We start from the raw sequence: 21,981 nt of genomic DNA, 5'->3' as shown, positions 1-21,981 counted from the left end.
CCCGCCTCCAACAGCCCCGCCTCCAACAGCCCCCCCCCGGGATTCCCATGCCTATCCAACCCCCCTGCTCCCTGTGCCTGACTGCCCTAACCCCTATCCACACCCCTACCCCTAACTGCTCCCCGGGACCATACCCCCTATCCACTACCCCTGCTCCCCATACCCTGTCTGTCCCCTGGGACCTTCTGCCCCTTATCCACCCCCCCCCCCCCGCCCCCTTACCATGCTGCTCAGAGCAGTCAGAGCCAGCCATGCCGCCACACTGCCCGGCAGGAGCGGTGCGCCAGAGAGCCGGTGGCAGAGCAAGCTGAGGCTGCAGGGGAGGGAGGACAATGGGGGAGGGGCTGGGGGCTAGCCTTCCTGGCCGGGAACTCAGGGGCGGGCAGGACGGTCCCGCGGGCCATTGTTTGCCCACCTCAAGGGTTAGGAGCTAATACTTCATTTTTGAACCACTTGCTACCAGAAGGAGAAATCATGATGAGATGCATTCCTCAGGGAAAAATATAATTAACTTGATATATAGACACTCATTTAGATTTAGTAATAGCTATGGATATTCCTCATTTGTTTTTAAAACTCTGTTCCATAGAGCCTTGTTTGTGACTAGATCTTATCCAGATTGACCCCAAGCCCTGTTCTTTTATCCATGTTGCTAAAAAGCTGTATTTGAATTGGAATTTCCAATACAGCATTTCTACACAATCCTTCTTCAGAGAAACAAAGGAAAGTTTAGGGTAGTCTCTTCTAAATGCTTATGACCCAGAAGTTTCATTAAATGATCGTTTTGAGTCCAGTTGCTGAGTTGAAACTATATTTGATCTATTCCAAATTATCTTGTTCTATTAGCTGTAGTTCCACTTTCATCATCAACTCTGGCAGAAGCCCCACTGATTGGAACTAGACTGAAGACTCACTAGAAAATGTATGATTGAAAATAATCCTGCATTGGCAGGAGGGTGGACTAAATGATCTAGTAAGTTTTCCCCATCTTTAACATCTATAATTCTGAATATGAAAATGTTTTCACCATCAGAAGAACTTCATGTGTCTTCTCTTCAAAGAGATAATAATCTTTGGCACCTGCTGTAATGTTTTAAATGTTCTTTATGCCATGTCCTGTCAACTATTTATCTATTGCCCATCCACTAGGGCACTACAAAGAGCATTTCTACATTGTTTTCTATGGGAATTGTATCTTTTCAGGTATGTTGAAAAACTTGCATGGATAAAAATCAAATGAATTTGATAGTTTAGCCTTTACCACACAGAAGTTAACAATAGATATCTTCTTTTATAAAAGACTAGACCTTTGTCAATACACTCCTCACTTGTTTATAACTTTCATCCATTTATCCTTGCAAAACTTTTAACCAGAAGTCATTTTACATTGTACAAAAAATGTAGATTTATCCTGGGTTTCCTTAGGCCATATTTCAGGGTAAAAGAGTCATGATCTTGTAGGGACAGACACACATAGAGAGTGGGTTTTGATGCTGATGTATTGTTACTTTCAGCTGTAGAATTTAATTATTCTAATTCTGTACAGCTGCTGTTAATATGTGGTGATGTGCTTGTCTTCTAACACCTCAAGCAGGAAGCTGAAATGCATTTGCTACATTCAGAGTGCCAAAAGGAAAAAGTGCCTCATTCTGAATAGCAAATGTGATACTAAGTCCTGTGCAAAAATTCTGCTGGCATGAAAGATAAATCCAGAGTTTTTGGATTTCGTTTTCCAGCATCACTTGAGCATTTGTAAGATTTCTTTACAATAATCTAGAAACGCAAACAAATGAAGAAAACAGAAAAACAACCCCCTAAGATTAAGTTTATTTCAAGTGTTGGAAGAAATGGGCTAGTTCACTCTGACTGACTGCTACAGTCCCTATGCCTGACTACACTCCCCTCAACATCCCAAATCGATACAGGTCATGAATGCTTATGTTCAGCCTCTTCTTTGCTTGGATTTAATAGTCAGTAATTCTTATTTATATGGGACAAAATCTATGAATGACAATCAACAGAGGGACAACCTCTTCCTCAATTGCATCCTTACAGGATACCTTGGAATATACAGATGGTCTGAGACAGATAAAGCATTAGTGATGACAGCTAGAGTTCTAGTGGCAAAGAATCTGAGTCCAACCAAATGCACTATAAAGAGTTTTGGGAATCTTGCAGCTGTGCAGAAAGCAATGAAATTAGTTCCTTTCTTCCACCATAGCACAATGAAGTCCCATGCAGTGGAACTGTTTTTGAAAGTGGATATTATGGAGACTCAGTGATTCCATCCAGTGGTGGAGTATTTCTTTCTGTAAGGAGTTTTTATTATATTAGACTAGGGAATTTGGATTTAGAAAGAACTTTCAAATTCTAAAGGGGAAGAGGCAGTTCTGGAGAGGACAAAATGCATCACCTTCTCTGCTTGAGTTTCAGCCAGTATCCTTCCCTTAAGTTCTTGTGTTTGACCACAGAACTGACTATATTTCAGTTGTGGGTTTGATGAGTGTCCTGTTAACTAGTCAATGATTGTCTTATTAATTTCTTATCTTTTACAGTTTGGGGTGGTATTCCTTTAAACTGAAGTCCATTATCCATTAAGGATTCCTAAGGGATAACATTCTCTAGAGAGAGTTCTATCAGCCTTTGTCTACTAGCAAGTCATAAGGGTGAAAATCAATTTACATTTTAAAGAAGGAATACTTGGTTTCTCTCACAGAGTGACAGGGGTAATGACCATGTATTGAAACCTCCTGCACGGAAAAAAAAAATCTATAAACTGTAACAGAGATAGGGTATTTAAAGAAGAAATTTTACAGTGGGGACTGGCATCTTTGACAGAAAATATAAGAGCTGCAGACGATCAGCACGTCTCAAGATCAGCCCCTCAGTCACTACTTGGGAGTGGACATTAGTCTAGCATTTTTTATAAGATTAAAGAGCTGGCAATACTCACTGATCCATGCTTTTACACTGGGGTGCATCACTGCAGTATGCTGGAGAGTGATTTTTAATAATGTTAAGGAGGTTTTTTCTGAGCTTTATTCAGTAATCAGAAGAAAACATTTCATATGCTGTAAGCAGCTTAAGTTGTCAGTACTTAAAGAAAATTAAATGAACGTGCTGTGGCATATTTTTAAACTTGGCTGTTTAAGAGTTAAAATGAGGCACATAAATACCTCTTTTAGGCAGGTCAGGGACTGTAGTTGCAAAGTGCTGAGGATCTCCTGGGAGGTGATGAGCTGAGTGTGTCTGGCACCTCACAGGAGATATTTGTCTTTTCAGAAGTTTGCGCTCATAGATGTAAAGGAAATGGATTTAATGCTAGTGAGGATAGTAACACAATAAGCTGGATGTTTTCTATGTGACCTTCTGGGCCCTTAAATGGAATAAAACAAAATGGCGACAAACAAAATGAGAGAATGTAAGAGGTGACAAAACCATTCCATAGTTCCTGTCTGGGAGCTATTTGGACCAGGTGTATATCCATCAGTGTCAGGTTACAGAGGGCGAAGGAATTCCTGTATATGTTTACAAAGTGCTTTGAGATCCTTTAGGATGAAAGGCACACTCCGATATTAATAACAAACCTCCCCATGTTCAATGTGTTGTTGCCATGTAACCCTAAAAATCAGACTCATACTTACCAACTCAGAAATGAAATTTTGGGGGAGGGAAGAAAAAATCCACAAAGCAATAAATAATATCCACTCTCATTAGGTGTAACTAAGGGAACCAGTTCTGCCATCATTACTCATGTACTTTTCTAGGGGGAAATTCACCCCTAAGCAGAAGACTATCACATATCATTTATTTTAAAGGCTTAAGTGGTATGTTGGCCTTGTCTTGGCTCTCTGCATGGGTGTACATACAGTTCCACTGCAGTGAATTGGACCATATGTGGAATAAGCAGCAATTCAATGTGGGAAAGAGTGGCAGAATTGGGCCCCAAATAAGAAAGCATGTTGTCAAAAATTAAGCAATAAAAAGGAGAAGGTAAAATAAGGTACAGTACAGACAGCTAATGAGGGGGGGAGACACAAAATTCATAGAGACAGCTTTTATTATTCTGTCCTCCCTCCGCCCTCACTGCTTTAGAGGAAAAGTGCAGCATTGCTACAAACAAACAAAGTACATTCTGACTCAAAAAACAACCTCTCAATTGCTGGATTCTCATGTCAGACTCTGTGAGTACGGCACTTCAAAGCAACTCACTATCTCTCCTTCATCCATTGATGCAAGACAGCTTTGCTTCCCCCCCCCCCCCCCATGTACGTAGTATAGTTGTAGCTGTGTTGGTCTCAGGATATTAGAGGGACAAGGGGGGTGAGGTAATACCTTTTATTGGACCAACTTCTGTTGGTGAAAGAGAGAAGCTTTTGAGCTTACACAGAACTCTTCTTAAGGTCTGGGAAACTAACTCAGAGTGCACTGCTAAATACAAGGTGGAACAGCTTTTTTTTAGACTGGCATCTCATATAAGAAATAAGAGGGGATGAGGGACTGTAGGAGGCATTATGATTACAGCTGTAAGTACTCGATTCCCTTCTGCGACAAATTCAAACTCACTTTATGTGTGTTCAGTGACATCCTGTTTAGTTTCTAAATATCATCAGTATAGTACCCAAATGAGCCCCTTGACACAACAATAAAGCTGAGCGGCACTGAGTGCTGCAAACAATAAAATATTTTATTTCCTTTCTGAGAAAGAGAATTTTTGCTGTGGCTGTGCATGGAATGCTGAGCTGTACTTAAACACCCTAAAGAAAATTTATGTTAGCAAGTGAGGTAGGAAGGAAACAAACAACAAAACTAGAGTCTGGCACTTTGAAAAGAAATGGCAGACAAGACATGAAATGTAGCAAAATGAGATTCTCTTTCTTTTAGAATGCTGTGTTGCATTCCATATGAGTGTTCTCCTTACAATTTTTGCTAGCAGTATGCAAGTGAAAAAATAAACATTATACTTAAAAAACACTATAAAGTGTTTCTAAAACATGGTTTTATTTGTTTATATTCTGTTTTTACAGCAGTTCCTTCAGACTCCAGGCTCTTTATTAAACATTAAAACTAACACAACAGAGGGTCCTGTGGCACCTTTGAGACTAACAGAAGTATTGGGAGCATAAGCTTTCGTGGGTAAGAACCTCACTTCTTCAGATGCTTCTTCTGGCATCTGAAGAAGTGAGGTTTTTACCCACGAAAGCTTATGCTCCCAATACTTCTGTTAGGGCTTGTCTATACTTACGCGCTGGTTCGGCGGCAGGCAATCGAACTTCTGGGTTCGATTTATCGCGTCTAATCTGGACGCGATAAATCGAACTCAGAAGTGCTCCCCGTCGACTCCAGTAATCCTGCTCGCCGCGAGGAGTACGCGGAGTCGACGGGGGAGCCTGCCTGCCGGGTGTGGACCGCGGTAAGTTCGAACTAAGGTACGTCGACTTCAGCTACGTTATTCACGTAGCTGAAGTTGCGTACCTTAGTTCGATTTGAGGGTTTAGTGTAGACCAAGCCTTAGTCTCAAAGGTGCCACAGGACCCTCTGTTGCTTTTTACAGATTCAGACTAACACGGCTACCCCTCTGATACTTAAAACTAACGCTATTTCCATATCAAAGTTTTAAATTATTTTATTTTGTGGGACTGATGATCTGTTCCTAGATCGTCTAAAGTGGTGCATTTTAATTTGGGCTTGGTCTACAGTAACCCCCCAAATCGAACTAAGGTATGCAACTTCAGCTACGTGAATAACGTAGCTGAAGTTCGAAGTACCTTAGTTCGATCTTACCTCGGTCCACACGTGGCAGGCAGGCTCCCCCGTCGACTCCGCGGTACTCCTCTCGTCTAGCTGGAGTACCGCAGTCGACGGCGAGCACTTCCGGGTTCGACTTATCGCGTCCAGACAAGACGCGATAAGTCGAACCCAGAAGTTCGATTGCCAGCCGCCGAACTAGCGGCTGGGTATAGACGTACCCTTGGAAAACATAAACTTTTCCATTGGAATCAGGCTTAGTTCACTTAACCCAATCCTACCTGCAAAGCCGTGGAATGAGTCACAAGCAGAAAATTCTCTCTTCACAGCTTTTTTGTTTATATTAGAAAATTTGTACCAGTGTAATTAAACCAATTTAAAATTGATGTAGTTACACCAGTGCAAACCCCTAATAAAGACAGGACTTAAGTGACATTGGTTTAAATGCATCTTCATTAGGGGTTTGCACCAGTGTAACTAGATCGATTTTAAATCAATTTAGTCACACACTTGCAACTTTTCCAACATAGAGCATGCCTAGAATACAACATGGAACTGGAAGCATGCATTCAAAACAGAGCCACATCATTTGGCGATTGGGCCACATTTCACCACTATTTTTCATTTGCCCTGCCTCTCTCCTCCTTCCACTCTCCTGTACATAACATATGGTTGTTGCATAGTGCCATCCAGTGTGATGGACACATAACATAAGCAAGTAAAACACACACTGCCATTAGAGCTTGCCTCTTGTTCTCAGAATGTGGAAGGTGCTTTATGAGAGCATTTTGCATATTTGGGCCTCCGTGTTAGCAAGTGATTCCCCAAGTGTACACTAATCTATTTTTTTCTTTGGGTGTAATTATAATTAGTGTGTACAAATAATCCATATTACTCCAGGGGGAATTCTGCACCATTGCACAATGCAGAATTTGTGCAGAATTTCATGTTTTCCCTGCAGAATTGGGGCTGCAGAGCTGCTGGCCGCCACTTGGGGCTGCTGGACTCTTCAGAGCCCAGCTCGCAGTGAGTGAAGCAACCAGGGATAGAGGCTGCATACTACGGCTGCCTGGCAATGATCCTCATTCTCCTGGGGACTGGAGAGGGCCTTGGAGACCCAGCTCTGGCAAAGGGTGAGAGATGGGCAGGGCAGCACTACACCATGCCCCACGGTGGGATAGTAAAGAAGCTGGGGGGATTGAAAGCTCTGGAGGTGTACGTGTCTGGGCCAGAGGGGGTGCCCCACAGCTGGGCTCTGGGGGAAGAGAACAGGGGTGTGGGTGTCTGGGACCTGGGGATGCCGCGCAGCTAGGCTCTGGGGGGAGAGAGGTGCAGATGTCTGTGCTTTGGGGGCCCCATGCAGCTCCCTCCAGCAAACGCCAACTGGAACTGGGTTGTCTTAGGGGTTTATTTAACTCCCTACTCCTGGGGGGAATCTTTTTTGTTGTTGTGTGTATTGTTGACATACTTGTTGACATGCCTGATAAATTATCAAAATAATTGAAACTGGAGTGATTATATGTTATTTTGACAAATAAAATATGCAGAATTTTAAAATATTGTGTGCAAAATTTTAAATTTTTTGGTGCAGAATTCCCCCAGGAGTATCCATACGTGCAACTACAAATAAAGAGATGGTGATGCTTTCCCCTTGATCTCACTCTGTGTCTTGTCCTTTCTCCATCATCTAAATAAGTTCTCTGGGGCAGAGACTGACTTTATCTGGTCTGTGCACTTTATCAGCACTGAAACTACCATAATAAAAAAAACCCACATAATGATAATCTTGAAAGTCTCTGTAGTCCTGCACAGATTGTAGCTCTAGCAATGCAAAAACACGACACCAAAATCATTAAAATCATCAAGTACCTTGAAAAATAGCCAGGCTGTCATCCACTTCACCACTTTTGTAGCCCAACAGACATTTTTATAGAGCTCGGTGTTCACTACTCCAGGGTCTACTACATTAGCAGTCACATGGCTCCCATCTGCTGTCACTAGATGCTGTAGTCGATAGGTAAACAATACAAGGGCAAGTTTGCTTTGGGCATAGGCTCCATGGGGTGAATAAGAACATCTGCATAGAAAAGAGAGAGACAGGAAAATAATCAGAAGAAAAATGTTGTAGCACAGATATCACATGCATTGCCAGTTTGCTAAATTATGCAGTAGACAGCAACACAGTAAGTAGGCACAGGAAAGCCTTATCACTTGAAAGCAGATTGCTTGTTGTAGTTCTGATGACTATTTCACTAGATTCAATTACTGCTTTATGGAAAATACCTTAGATAAACATACATGTCATCAGACTCTGTGCTGCAAACAATTTACGATAGGTATCATTTTCCCTGGAAATGCTGAAATATCAAGCCACAGAATGCCCCAGTCTCATTCCTCCTATTATCATTTATTTATTTATTATTTATACTACTGCAGCACCTATTGGGCCCTGATAATGGTTGCATTATGTTGCCCCAGATCACAGTCTAGGATTATGACAAGATACAACAAGTGGATAAGCAGGCAAAAGTGTGATGGTTAGCATGGTGACAAGTTAATTAAAAGTTGCACTACAGAAGTCATAAAACCTTTAACATTGGAAGGTAATTATCTGGTTATAACTGGTTAGAACAACGGTTTAAATGGAGCCCATTACAAACGCCATATGTAATGCAAACATAAAAATGATAGAATCTGTCAAAACATTTATGTTAAGAACCCATGTGCCTGTTCTGTGACTCAGATGTTGGAAGTTCTGGTCTTCAAATTCCTCAAAGTCAACCTTCTTACTTAGTAGTTGCTGATTAGTCATGTTTCACTTCATTTTTTTCAATTCTGTCTGAATGAAGAATGCTACTGTCAAGGAAATTAGTAGGTACGTCACTGAAAATACTCCCCCAGATTGGGGTTTCAACATCACTTCCATGACAACTCTGCTTCTGTAATTACTGCAGAACTTTCATTTAATCTCTCTGTGCCTCACAGAGCCAAGGGTAATGCCTAGAAAGATTTTCTGTGTTTTGTTATGCACAAAAGAATATGTGCTGACTGAATGGTAATGGTTTCTCAGAATTCTGTTTTTTCTTAATTTCCCATGTAATACCTGGCTTTTAATGTTCTGTACACTTGACTAATCAGCCTTGAGGTGGAAGAATAGGCCTCTAGCAAGCATTCTCACGTCATGCAGATCTATAAGTCCACTGGAGCTATCTAACTGTTAGCAGTGGATACCAGCAATGTGGATAATCAGGTACTTTCAGAAGCAACTCTAATAGCCAAGTCTCTTTGTTTTCGGTGTTTACCAATTTCTCTCAGAAAAAATCTCCAGCTATTGGAAAAGCTAGTGTTTGGATTTTACAGTTTTCACCTGAATTTTTGCTTTTGCAGGTCCTGGGAATTTCTTGAAGACAGACAGGAAGGGAACCAGGTCCCGGCACCCAAGACCACCTGACCGCTGCAGCGATGGGCCCGCATGGAGTGGAACACTACACCCCATGAGTATTGGGTCCCCTTGCCAGACAGAACACTCTCCTGATCTCAGGGCCAGGGAGAAAAGGGGGTTCTCTCTGACAGGGCTATCAGTACTCACGGGGTGCAGCCTTCTGCTCACTTCCTGATGCTGGCCCTTCAGCATGGCTCCTGTCTGCTTCCTCTGCCCAGTGGAGGAGCAAGAAGGGTAGGGAGCCAGGCCCCAGCAGCCACAACCACCTGACTGCTGCAGGAAGCAGAAGGCTTTCTTGACTGTCACATGGTGGATAACCTTACCTGCCCTCTCCCCCACACCCCTGTCCCCCAGGAGTTCCAGACACCCCTGCCCCCATGCCAGCTGCCCTTCATTTTTGTTTTTTACTGATTTTTCACCCTTAAAAAATAATTTAACAAACACCGATAAATTCCAGGGAAATTTAAGAAAAGAAATAAAAACTGAAAGCAAAGGGCCGTACTTGCATCCCAGCTGCAGGAAGTAAAGAAGGATAATATTAACTCTCCAGTTCATTTTCTTTAATTGTTTCTATATTTGTCCAAAAGAAAAAGTCAAGTAGCAACAAAAACAAAATGACAGTATAACTTTGAGAGACAAGGTGGGTGAGGTAATATCTTTTATTGGACCAACTTGTGTTGGTGAAAGAGACAAGCTTTTGAGGTACACAGAGCTCCTCTTCAGGTCTAGGAAATGTACTGACAGTTTTACAGCTAAATACAAGATGGAACATAAGCAGTTAACACATATTTCAAGGGACCTTTCAAGGTGAAGTGGCCACTTGAAATGGTCCCTTGAAATATGTGTTCACTATTTAGGCTAAACAAGCTGTTCCACCATGTATATAGCTGTGAGATAGTAATAAAGAAGATCATATAAAGTGTCAGAACATCAGTCAATTGCCTGAGCTGTAACATAATAGATAAAGTAGCTCAACCATTATAAAGGTATCAGTTGGCTCTAGGAGTGGACTAGGACTTTTTAATAATGAATAGAAACTACTTTAAGTGTTACTGCACTGGAATAAAAGTGACTGAGTTAGTCAAAGTAGTGCACTTATAGCAGGGGTCGGCAACGTTCGGCACGCGGCTCACCAGGGTAAGCACCCTGGCGGCCGGGCCAGTTTATTTACCTGCTGACGAAGCAGGTTTTGCCAATCGCGGCCCCCACTGGCCGTGGTTCGCCGTGCCGGGCCAATGGGGTCGGCGAGAAGTGGCGCGGGCGAGCGATGTGCTGGCCGTGGCTTCTCGCCGCGCCCCATTAGCCCAGGATGGCGAACCGCGGCCAGTGGGGGCCGCGATCGGCCAAACCTGCCGCGTCAGCAGGTAAATAAAACTGGCCCGGCCCGCCAGGGTGCTTATCCTGGCGAGCTGCGTGCCGAACGTTGCTGACCCCTCAGTTATAGTTTAGATTTGCTAATGTCTGCACATCTCTGGAAATTCAGTCTGTACTCAAAATATCACCTTATTCTTCACACATATTTTGACATTTTAAACAGTTGCACCAATGTAAAATTGGAATGTAGACTTGCCCTAAGTAACTTTTTTATTTTTTATTTTTTATTTTTTTTGGTCTCTGAGAGGATATGAGTACCTCTGCAGGGATGCCTGCCAGGAAAGACTTGTCCTAGCCATTTTAGGTGTAGCTTGTGTGGGGGTGTGTATGTGACCAGTTATAGCGGATGCATATAAGTCCATAGTACAAGTTACCACTGGGCATCAATTAACCTAGGTTCAAAGCAGATCACTCGATGTCACTCTGGGTATGAAAAGGAATCTAACCTTAACACATTATTTCCACAATTGAAAGTATAAGCAGCTAAATCAACTCCACAGAGACAAAAAGACTAAGTACACCATTCTGTCATTATGTTAACTTTATAATTTGATTACTGACTGTGCTCATGCTATTGTCTGAACAATTATTGGTCTCAAATTGCTTTCTTTTTAGCTAACCAATTTTAATTTGTATTATTGTTAACTCCTTGATTTACTAACTTGATTTACATTGTAATCTCAATCTAAATTTCATAGTGTTTAGAACTTTAGAGAAATATAATAAGTTAGTTACCTAGTAGTTGTTTATGGTCTTGAATAAAGGTAATGAAAACACATTGGATTGGTTTTCTCTGATCAAATGGTAATGAGGTAAAAATAATCTTAATTAAAGGGACTTGAATTAAACATTAATAAAACATTTGACACAGGTCCTGAAAACCCAATTACTACTATTAATTCCATTATTTCTTGTCTTACTTTTGCTAACTAATGAAATTCCTCTCCCTCCTCATATGTGCTCGTGTATCATAATTGTATCCCTTATAATCCAGGTAGTACAATATATATTTAACTCCCTGAATTTAGCCTCCAAGCCTATCAATTTCAGTGTAAACCTTTCACCACCCTAGTTGCTCTTCTGTGCACTTTCCACTTTCTCTATGTTCTCTCTGTAGCATCTTTTATAAAATTGTGCAAGAAAATTGAACAAATTTTGAGATCCTTCAACCGGAAGGATCTCAAAATGCTTTACAGAGCATCTGCAATGCTGACAGTTTCTGCTCATTGGGATCAAACCTGGGACCTCTGGAGCCTAGTGCATGAGCCTCTACTGCATGAGCCAAAAGCCAGAGGCTTCTTAGTTAAGGCTGTAGAGCAGACTCATTAATCTCTAAGTGGTCTCAGTGCCACTAGAGGGGACAAAACACCACATTCAGGAGGTGTGTGGGTTACACATACACAGCAATTATTTCTCCTACCAGTGAACAGAAATCCTCTCTAGAGGGAATTCTGCATCAGCTATACTACATAGTAGTGGAAAGAAAGAATAATTTACTCAATTGAAACTACAAGGGAAAGTAAGATAGACGGAATCAAATGAGTCAAAACACCAGAATGAACAACTGTTACTCTTATGAAAATGCTTTGGAATCTCCAGTGACCCACAGCTGATCAGGATTAGATCTGGGTGACAATTTTCTGTTTAAACTGTTTTTAACAGAAAATGTGGTTTTTGACTAAACAATTTTGTCACAAAAAGAATCTGTTTTCCATGGAAATTTTTGACTTTTCATTGACAAACTATTTTGTTTTATTTTTTAGATGGAAACCCAATTTTTTCCCCAATTTTTTGCCAAAAGGTTTGGGGTTATTAATGAAAGATTTGTTTGGTTTGGTTTGGTCTAAATTTGCAGCGAAATAAAAAATATTTCCAATCAATTATAATCAGGAAGTTGGTTTTACAAATCATCCATAAGGGGCTATCTCCAACCGCTGCCTCACTAGCATCTCTACAAACCCAGGTTTCCCTCTACACACCCCTCCAGGTAAATGTCCTAATCATAAGGCTATACAGTCATAGTCACTCTCTCTGGCGCAATGAATATTTAATTATTTCATACAAAGTAGAACAACTTCAACAGGAGATGTTAAGAAAGACCCACCACTACCATCACCTCCTCCTCCAGCTATGTTTTCTGACTCTAGCCCTTAATTTCTTTTAGTTTTACTAAAAGTACCCAAAGCAAAATGTTTAATTTCAGGTCGAATGAAATGTTTTGTTCAACCCAAACCAATTTTTTTTGGAACTACCAGTGAAACAAAAAATCAGTTTTTTGCCCCGTTCTAGTCAGAATAATATATTAAATGTCCTCTCAATATCATTTCTAAGATCCTGAAGGCTTTCTTCCCCACCCTCTCTTGCTTAAGCAAAAGCCTCAGAGAGGCACGTGAGTATAGCTATATTTAACCTCATTGGTGCGGGAAGTTCAGATTTTCTGACCCTAACCACTGTATTGTTTTACAAGTCAAAACCCTGATGCCTTCTCCCTCTTTCATCATGCCCCTTCAATTCCCAGTGTGTTTAATTGGCTACAGGGCACAGTGCCCTAAGATCAAACTGCAGTACAGCCAGATAGCTGTGTCCTCTATCAAAACCTGGGGACTGCTGCACAACGTGGGTAACATGCTGCGGTTTTTAATGAAAGACCACATGCACAACTGCAATGCATGCCTAGGGTAGAATCAGTTTACATAGCAAAAGCAGGCACGATCTATTAAAATGACTGAACTTCTTACGTGATTTATGTTTTAACCTTGTAATACATCACTGTTTCTTAGTCAAGAATCTAAAAGACCATTATTAAACACTGACAGTGCTATCAGATTTTTAGATTTTGTCCCCCCAAAGAATGGTATGCAGGAGTTAAAGTATTCTTGTGTTCACTACTGTGCTACATTCAGGGCCGGCTCTGGCTTTTTGGCTGCCCCAAGCAAAAAACAAAACAAAAAAACAACGGGGCGTCCAGAATGGCCAGGGCCGGCTCCAGGCACCAGCCAAGCAAGCTGGTGCTTGGGGCAGCAGCTTGTAGGAGGCGGCATTCCGCCCAATCCTAGGGGGGCACGGCCGCTTTTTTTTTTTTTTTTTTTTTTTTTTTTTTTGGTGGTGTTCCGCTCCGGCCACCCTGTAGGAGGCGTCGGCACAGAGGACGGGAGCACCCTGCAGCAAGCCTGGCAGGGCAGCCCGTGTCCTTCCCTCCCAGCCGACCAGAGCAGCGCAGAGCCCTCCCGGCAGGTGGTGGGGCCGCATGGCAGCGCCCCGCTGAAGCCCTGGCCGCCCCCCTTCTCTCTCTTCCCCCTGCTCCCTCCCCCTCCCCCCTGCTAGCCGGGGCACATCTGTAGGGCAGGGAGTCCCCCTGCACCCTGGCTCTGGCCGCGCCGCAGGTTTTTTTTTTTTTTTTGCTTTGCCATTCTCAGGGCCGGCTCTAACTTTTTTGCCACCCCAAGCAAAAAAAAAGAGTGCCGCCCTCCATAGCGCCACCATAACACATACCCTCAGCACCGTGACACCATCCCCCCAACCCCCTGCGGAGCGCCGCCGAACACCCCCCCCCGTGGAGCGCTGCTCCACCAAACCCCCACGCTGAACCCCCCCAGCCCCCCTGCGGAGCGCTGCGCTACCGAACCCCCCAACCCCCTGTGAAGTGCCGCCGAACCCCCCAGCCCCCCGCAGAGCGCCGCGCAGGTGAACATCCCCCCACCGAGCGCCGCAGAACGCTGTGCCGCCGAACCCCCGCCGCCGAGCGCCACCGAACACCCCCCCCCCCCACGGAGCGCCGCACTGCCGAACCCCCCCGCCGCCACACACACCTCCCGCCAAGCGCCGTGCCGCCAAACACCCCCACCGCCAAGCCGCGCTGCCGAACACCCCCCTCCCGCGGAGCGCCCCGCTGCGCCGCCACACCCTCCCCGTGAAGTGCCACTGCCGAATCCCACCCCCCACGCGCTCAGCCGCCAAAACAAAAACAACCCACCCCACCCCCAGCGCCGCCCGACCGAACCCCTTCCCAAAAAACCCTGAGTGCCCCCCCGCCACCCCAAGATTGGCCGCCCCTTACCAGGTGCCGCCCCAAGCACGTGTTTGGTCAGCTGGTGCCTGGAGCCAGCCCTGGTTGCCATTAAAAATAAGAAATTGCTGGAAAAGGCAAAATTAAATGGCAAATACAAATTCAAGAAATAGACTCAATGGATTTTCTTTATGTTTAAAGTTCCAAAATGTTCACATTCAAGTATATATTTAAAATATAGAATCAAGGCAGTTTGGGAATAAATAATCTCAATGAAGATGGACACAAACAAAGTAGCTTGGGGAAAAACGACCAAGGTGAGACAATGATAGTATCAGTCTTACCTATGTGTGTTCTCTCTCTAAATCAGTGGTGGGCAACCTGCGGCTCGTGGGCCACACGTGGCCCGTCAGGGTAATCCGCTGGCAGGCCACAAGACAGTGTTTACATTGACCGTCCACAGGCATGGCCGCCCGCAGCTCCCATTGGCCGGGAACGGTGAACGGTGGCCACTGGGAGCTGCGGGCAGCCATTCCTGCGGATGGTCAACATAAACACTGTCTCGCGGCTCATCGGCGCCCGTGGGCTGCAGGTTGCCCATCACTGCTCTACAGTGGCTGTTGAAGGGGGGCGTTGCAGAGTTGCCTTGTGATTGGGGTTGCCACAGGGTTGCCTTGTGGGGAGGGATGCCAGGTTTTTTTTTTTTTTTTTTTTTTTTGCATTTCAAAGATGGTAACTTTACCAGGGTACAAGCTGGGCCAATAATAATAAAAACAATACCTAACCTCTTGTATATGGTCATTTTCCATTTAGTAAAACCATATTAAAATTAACTCACTCCTTGAGTTATTTGTAGTGCTTAGTACAGATCCTGAAATTATTATTTTTTTTCTTGCTGGGATCTGGAAGGCAATGGAGACTGGTGATGAACAATACGCTGTTACCAGTTCAAATCCAGCCAGCTTAATAATGACCAAGAGTTATTATCGTTGGATGGTCCATGTGAAATTAGTTGGGCTCACTAGGAGAGGTGTCTATAGAACATGTTTTCATCCTCTGAGCTGCTGAGTATCCTCAGCTCCCATTGACTCAATCAGGCTGTCTTAGCAGAGAGGTCAAGGCTTGAATACCATTAAGACTGAATGACTCTCCACCCACAGAGCTATTTCCAAACAAGCACTGAGGACATTGGCAGGACTGAGAGGAAAAACTTGCACTATCACTATCCATTTTATATAGCGATAAAAAACGTCAGTCTCTAATACTAGCAGTAAAAAAAAATAAAATAAAAAAAATAAAAATCTGCTCTTTTCTTTTTAATTATCTCTGCTTTTTCAAAGTTGGTGTTTACATACCCTGGGTAAGAATACAGCAGAGGACTCACAGAGGTACATAGCCACCAAACCCATTACGTTAATTTAGTAACAGAATGAATAAGAGAATGGCCAGAGGAGAAAATGATTTACTAAAAACACTGAAGAAATCTCATGAAAACCCCACTTCCTCTTAGGACACAGATGGCTGAAGGAGGGAATATAGCTGAAACAGGTACAGACACAATTCAAATGCCTGAGATTTTTGGACCTCAAGGATGATCCACTTCCCAGACGCAATGCCTTTATGAAGGCCTTAGTTATATAAAGCTGCATGTCACCAGAGGCCCCCATCCAGCTGTCAGAAAAGATGTGGGATTAATAAAAGTATGGAAAATGGAAAATAGCTTGTGCAGAGGGGATTTTTATTTATCAAGTCTAAAATGGCAAAGTTCAGCAGACAGTAAAAGCAAAAAATAAAATGTTTCCCTTTCTTTCTTACTCAGAATGATATTTGATTTGAGGCTTGTTTTGTGCAGTCTTTTCTATCAAATACTTTTGGTTTGACTTTAAACTATTTGTGGCACACTAAAATTCTATTCAAACTGTATAAAGCCAATAATCCAACCTCACCAAAGTCTTAAAAATGTCATTTATGATTCATATATGTGTCTTGAGAGCCATGCAGTGCAGCACAAGTGGTCTGTAACCAGCATTTCAAAAACTGCTACCACAGGAGACGGGGAAAGAAGTATTGTTGTCACCTTCCTCCCATCCAGTAGGTTTTAAATTTCCAAAATACTTTGTCACACTGAATCACAGTAAGCTGATCCCTGCATGATTTGTGATGAAAAACCAATTATTTCCAAAAACAGCGGCAAGGTGGAAAGTGGAGATAGAATGTGCAATTACACATGAGCATTTCAATCAAAGCCAGGACCAACAAGGTATGTATGAAGTTGGCAGAGTAACTCATCAAAGCTTAAAAATGCTTCCAAACAATATTTTAAAAGTTTCTTGGCCAAATCTTGAAAATCAATATATAGCACAAGTACCTGGGCTGTGAAACACGATGCTCTACAAGTGCTGGGGAAAAAAGACCCTTCTCTCAGGCCATGTAGCCACTCCATGGCCGCTGCTGCAGCAAATTTTTGCAGCTTCAGTAGCCCCCATTGCTCTTAAGCTCATTTTCATGTAAGACAAGGGCTGATCAGGCAACTTAGTGATGGATCCACTGGTCTGGGCCTTACTCCTCCCTCCCTTGTTACCAAACCTCTCCATATTAGAGCACTCAAGGAAACCACATGGAATTTCTGTGTCCTACTTCCAACATGGTGTCTCCAAATCCCACCTCCTTCACCCTCAATGTGAATTGAGTGAACAAATGCGCTTGTTCTATTGTGCTTGGGGATCTCACTATCTAGACGCAGGGTGGGTGGGGGAAAACATTTGAGTACACAAATCACAGTCAACCTGTGGAACTCCTAGCCAGAGGATGTTGTGAAGGCCAAGACTGTTATGTAAAGCCTCCGCTCAAATGCGATTGTAAGATCTGTAACTTGTATCATTAAGTTCTGCAACCTTTTTGCAGACTTTGTAACTTCAAAGGGGTAGCCATGTTAGTCTGGATCTGTAAAAGCAGCAAAGAGTCCTGTGGCACCTTATAGACTAACAGACATACTGGAGCATGAGCATCCGAAGAAGTGGGTATTCACCTACGAAAGGTCATGCTCCAATATATCTGTTAGTCTATAAGGTGCCACAGGACTCTTTGCTGCTTTTGTAACTTCAGTTATTGTTAGCACAGCCTTTTAAGTTTTGTAACCTTTGCAAGCTCTGTAACCTTTTCAAGTTACCACTTGTATGAACTTCCAAGCTGTGTAATATCCCATCACACAATCAGAAAGAGTGTGAACAAGGGAGTGTATCTGGGACTAGGTGGAGAGGAACTGCAAGGAGAAAGGAGCCCAGAGACAGGAGCCAGGTGTGTCTGATATAATCTGCCCTGAGAAGGCAATCACGAAGAAGAACCTGGTATGCATGAAAGGAACTGGCCTGGGAATGCTTCTCGGTGATGGACACAGAAGGGAAACTCAGTGTACGTGACAGGAGCTGCCCAGTTCCAGAAAAAGGAAGCAGCCATGCACACAAGTAGCTGCTCAGCAGCCTGGATTCATGACCACAGGCGGACACACCAGATCTCCCATGCTTCGGCCTCTCGGTCTCCGGTAACTCTCCGCCTGTGTAAGTGTGTGGGTGAATGAGGGTATGAATGCGGTGAATGTGTGCGTGTATGAATAAGCTCCATCTCTTTTCTATCTGACCTAACAGCAGCATTGTAATAAAACTAATACAAGTGTGACCCTGGGTTGGTTTTTAGGGGAACACAGATAACAAAGACTATAATAGGGTTCAAAAAGGAACTAGATAAGTTCGTGGAGGATAGGTCCATCAATGGCTTTAGCCAGGATGGACAAGGATGGTGTCCCTAGCCTCTGTTTCCCAGAAGCTGGGAATGAGTGACAGGGGATGATTACCTGTTCTGTTCAGTCCCTCTGGGGTACCTGGCATGGCCACTGTCAGAAGACAGGATACTGGGCTAGATGGACCTTTGGTCTGACCCAGTATAGCCGCTCTTATGTTCTTATGTAATACAGCTGGTCAAAAATGGGGCTTTTATCTGTAGACAATTTTGATTTTCAGTGGTAATTTGAAAACTGAAAATTTTCAGCTGAAAACCAAAATAGATCATCCAAACATCAAAATATTTTGAGTTGGAAATGCTGCTGTAGTGCCTCATGGGAACTGTAGTTCCAGTGCCTCAAGCTCCCATTCTCCTCTGTAGGCTGGGCTCTCTGGTTGGAGTATATCTCCCATGATGCACAAAAGTCAACCCCCTCGGAGAGTTGTGATGGTGCATTATGGGAGATGTAGTCCGGCCAGGGAGCCCATCCCATGAAGGAGAATAGGGACATGAAGCAACCGAACTACAATTCACAGGAGGCATTGTGGCAGCATTTCCAAATCAAAATATTACAGTTTTCAGCTAAAATAGCTCATTTTTTTGGCATCTGGGTTTTCAATGAAAATTTTAATTTTTTGTTGTTGTTGAAAACAGACACCTTTTACAAAAAATATTTATTTAGTCAAAAACACAACAGGCTTGGCAGAGACATTTTTCTACCAGTCTTATATGAGCAATTAAAAATACACACTAGTCCCAGTTATTCTGAGAGATATAACCTTAGGTGCCATTTCTGGGCAATGAGGGGTTATTCCACACTTTAATTTAAAACTTCACAGGCAGATGGTTTGGATAAAATAAGAAATTAGTCCTGTCTTCCCCCCTGTACCTTCACCAAAACTTCACCAGTATTTTTTAACTGAACTAAAACCAAACTATTTTAAGATATGAATAAATTGGCACAGTGTGAATGGTGTCTGAGGCTAGACATCCAAGTATGACCCCATCTGAGGCAGATACTTGGGCAGCTGGCCCATTCCACCACTCACATTGTCACAGCTACACTATTTTTAGTGTGTTAACTTGATCAGAACTAGTGTGGGTATGCCTCCTCAAGCTGGGAATTACATCCCCAGCTCCAAGTGTAGATGTACATTGAAACATTCTGACTGACCCAATCTAATGGGTTTTGTTCATATTATCTCAACAATTCTCATGGGGCAAGAAAATTGTTTCCCACCCACCTCCAGGCACAACTTTGTTTTCTGACATGCACAGAATACATTCATGGAGTACACTACTCTATAAAGAGGTATTATTCAAAATGTGGATGATGGAATATGATTCGCTTTAGGGATCCCTATTCCCTATGTTGGCTCACGTGAGATCTGTTGAAAATGGACTGGATCTGAAAGACCACATAGACGTTTGATGTTCTTCAGTATGTTCTTCAGCAAGAGGATTGTGAGAACAGTCATTGCTCTTGTGAGTTTACCTTTCCAAAAAAACACATGAAACAAGCTATGCGTTGTCCAGTGCCAGCTCCAACTTTTTTGCCACCCCAAGCGGCAGGAAAAAAAAAAAAAAAAAAGAACCCGATTGAGCTGCCGCCGAAGTGCCGCCGAGGAACAAGACAGCGAGTGAAGGACCCGCCACTGAATTGCCGCCGATCCGGAGCGTGCCGATTGAGCTGTCGCCGCCACCGCTCCGGACCTGCCGCCCAGACAATGGACGCACTGCCGCCCCTTTCCATTGGCCGCCCCAGGCACCTGCTTCCTTCGCTGGTGCCTGGAGCCGGCCCTGGTTTTGTCAATGTGGAACAAGATGTGTCTTGTCATAGTGTACCCAGACAGCGTGCCCGGTTAGTGAGAAATAAACATTTAGAAGAGAGGAATTGGGTTGGGGGGAGGGTGGAAGGGCAAGAGCATGAGAAGCAAACAGAGAGCGAGGAGGTGAAAATGGAGAAGAAAGTGGAAAGGAGAAGCAGAACAAGCAGACAAAGAAAACAAAGGCAAGGACAGAAATCGAGAGGCAGAAGCTAAAAGACCAAGAAGATAGAGAAATAAATATACAAATGAAAAAAGATTAAAATGTAAAATTAGAAATCAAGTAAACGGATTAAAGAGAGAGGAAACAGAGGGAAAAGGAATGTAATACAACAAAGAGATCAAAAGAAAAAAAGATGCAAATTAATAGATATATAAAAGGGGGAAAGGAACAGGAGAAAAACATGGAGAAGTCAGAGAACTAGAAGCACAAACATGAGAAAGAGAAACATAAGGGCCACTGTATATATTTTATGTAACTTTATTCACAGGAAAGAGACCATTTTAAAATCATTTATCCTCCTGTTGTTTTGTGGCCAGTGTACTCGATGTGGTTTGTGACGTCAAACCAGAATTTTGGGCAGTTGGAGCAAGAGAACAGAGGTATAGGGCAGATAAAACAGATTATATCCAACTAGCATGGCCTCTGCACCAGAATGACATGCAAATTCGTGAAGCGTTCCATTTAAAAAAAAAAAAGAAACAGAAGAAAAACTTAACAAGGAGTCCAGAGAGTATGGAAAAGGTGACAGAGGAAGTCTGGTGGAGCAGAGAATTTAACACAGGTCAGCTCCCCGGCTAGTACCCTACCTGGTGTTTGTGCACCAAAGTAGTGATGGCCTTCTACCTTTCCCTCTGATGTCTCAAATGGAAGGATGGGTCCTCTGGTGTTACTAATGGGTCACCAGGTTGGGCACCACCAATTTAAAATCCCAGAAATGTCTTCGGATGGATGAGTGCATAATAAGCAGTTATCCCTGCTTCTATCGACATTTCTACCAGACTGTCTCAGAGACAGCACACAGAATAGATCATCTCCCTTTGAGTATATTGCTAACTCTCCTGATAATATGGGGTATGTTCAGCCAATCAGAAAACCAGAACCAATATCATGTGACCAATCAGAACCAACTAAAGGCAGCTCAAAATTACAAAAAGGTATGTGAAAAATAATGTCACAGATTTTGCAGTCATCTTCACTGCCAAAATAAGGGGTGATTTTGGCACTGTCTCTTGGAAAATGTGGCAGTTCAGCAGAACAAATGGACAGAGATACACAGTGCCATAAAACTATGTTGGCTTCCCTGGGGCATTACACACACACACACACACACATATTCGGTTGCATCCGAAGAAGTGAGGTTTTTACTCACGAAAGCTTATGCCCAAATAAATCTGTTAGTCTTTAAGGTGCCACCAGACTCCTTGTTGTTTTTGTAGATACAGACTAACACGGCTACCCCCTGATACTTGACACACACACACACACACACACACACAGCATAAAAAAACACAAACAAAGCATTTGCATCTTTAAAAGCACTATGGGGACTCACTCCTCACCAGGTTCAGTCCAAGACAGTGTCCTAAGTAGTGTGCCGTGGAGCTTTAAGAGTCCTGTGATGTGAAATCTCCCAAGAGCCATGAATGTTACTGCACCATGTAGGCAGGAAAGGGTGAGGTAAGGGTGGTAAGACTACTTTAACCGTGATTCTATGGGTTTAGGTCATTATATTACATTAGAAAAGTAGCCATAATCTGTGATGTTAGTACAGTATTTTAAAAAACTTTTAAAAGAAAGAAATAGG

At 43.1% G+C, this 21,981-nt stretch overlaps 2 protein-coding genes across 4 annotated transcripts in view; both read right to left on the bottom strand.

Moving 5' to 3' along the window:
• Positions 1–21,981, bottom strand: part of ZBED1 (zinc finger BED-type containing 1) — a 219,687-nt gene that overhangs the window by 26,420 nt on the left and 171,286 nt on the right. Inside the window, exon 7 of the transcript XR_010597662.1 lies at positions 7,618–7,825. The gene's annotated coding sequence lies outside the window, so the exon portion shown is untranslated. The remainder of the gene's footprint in view (positions 1–7,617; positions 7,826–21,981) is intronic.
• Positions 1–21,981, bottom strand: part of DHRSX (dehydrogenase/reductase X-linked) — a 219,683-nt gene that overhangs the window by 26,420 nt on the left and 171,282 nt on the right. For all 3 annotated transcript variants that reach the window (XM_065580770.1, XM_065580769.1, XM_065580771.1), the window contains one exon: positions 7,618–7,825. In XM_065580770.1, coding sequence (XP_065436842.1) covers positions 7,618–7,825 — 208 coding nt within the window. The remainder of the gene's footprint in view (positions 1–7,617; positions 7,826–21,981) is intronic.

This window comes from Chrysemys picta, chromosome 1 (genome assembly GCF_011386835.1).
Source record: "Chrysemys picta bellii isolate R12L10 chromosome 1, ASM1138683v2, whole genome shotgun sequence".
Lineage (NCBI taxonomy): Eukaryota > Metazoa > Chordata > Testudines > Emydidae > Chrysemys > Chrysemys picta.
Note: the sequence above shows the minus strand (reverse complement) of the source record. Positions and strands in the feature narration are given on the sequence as shown.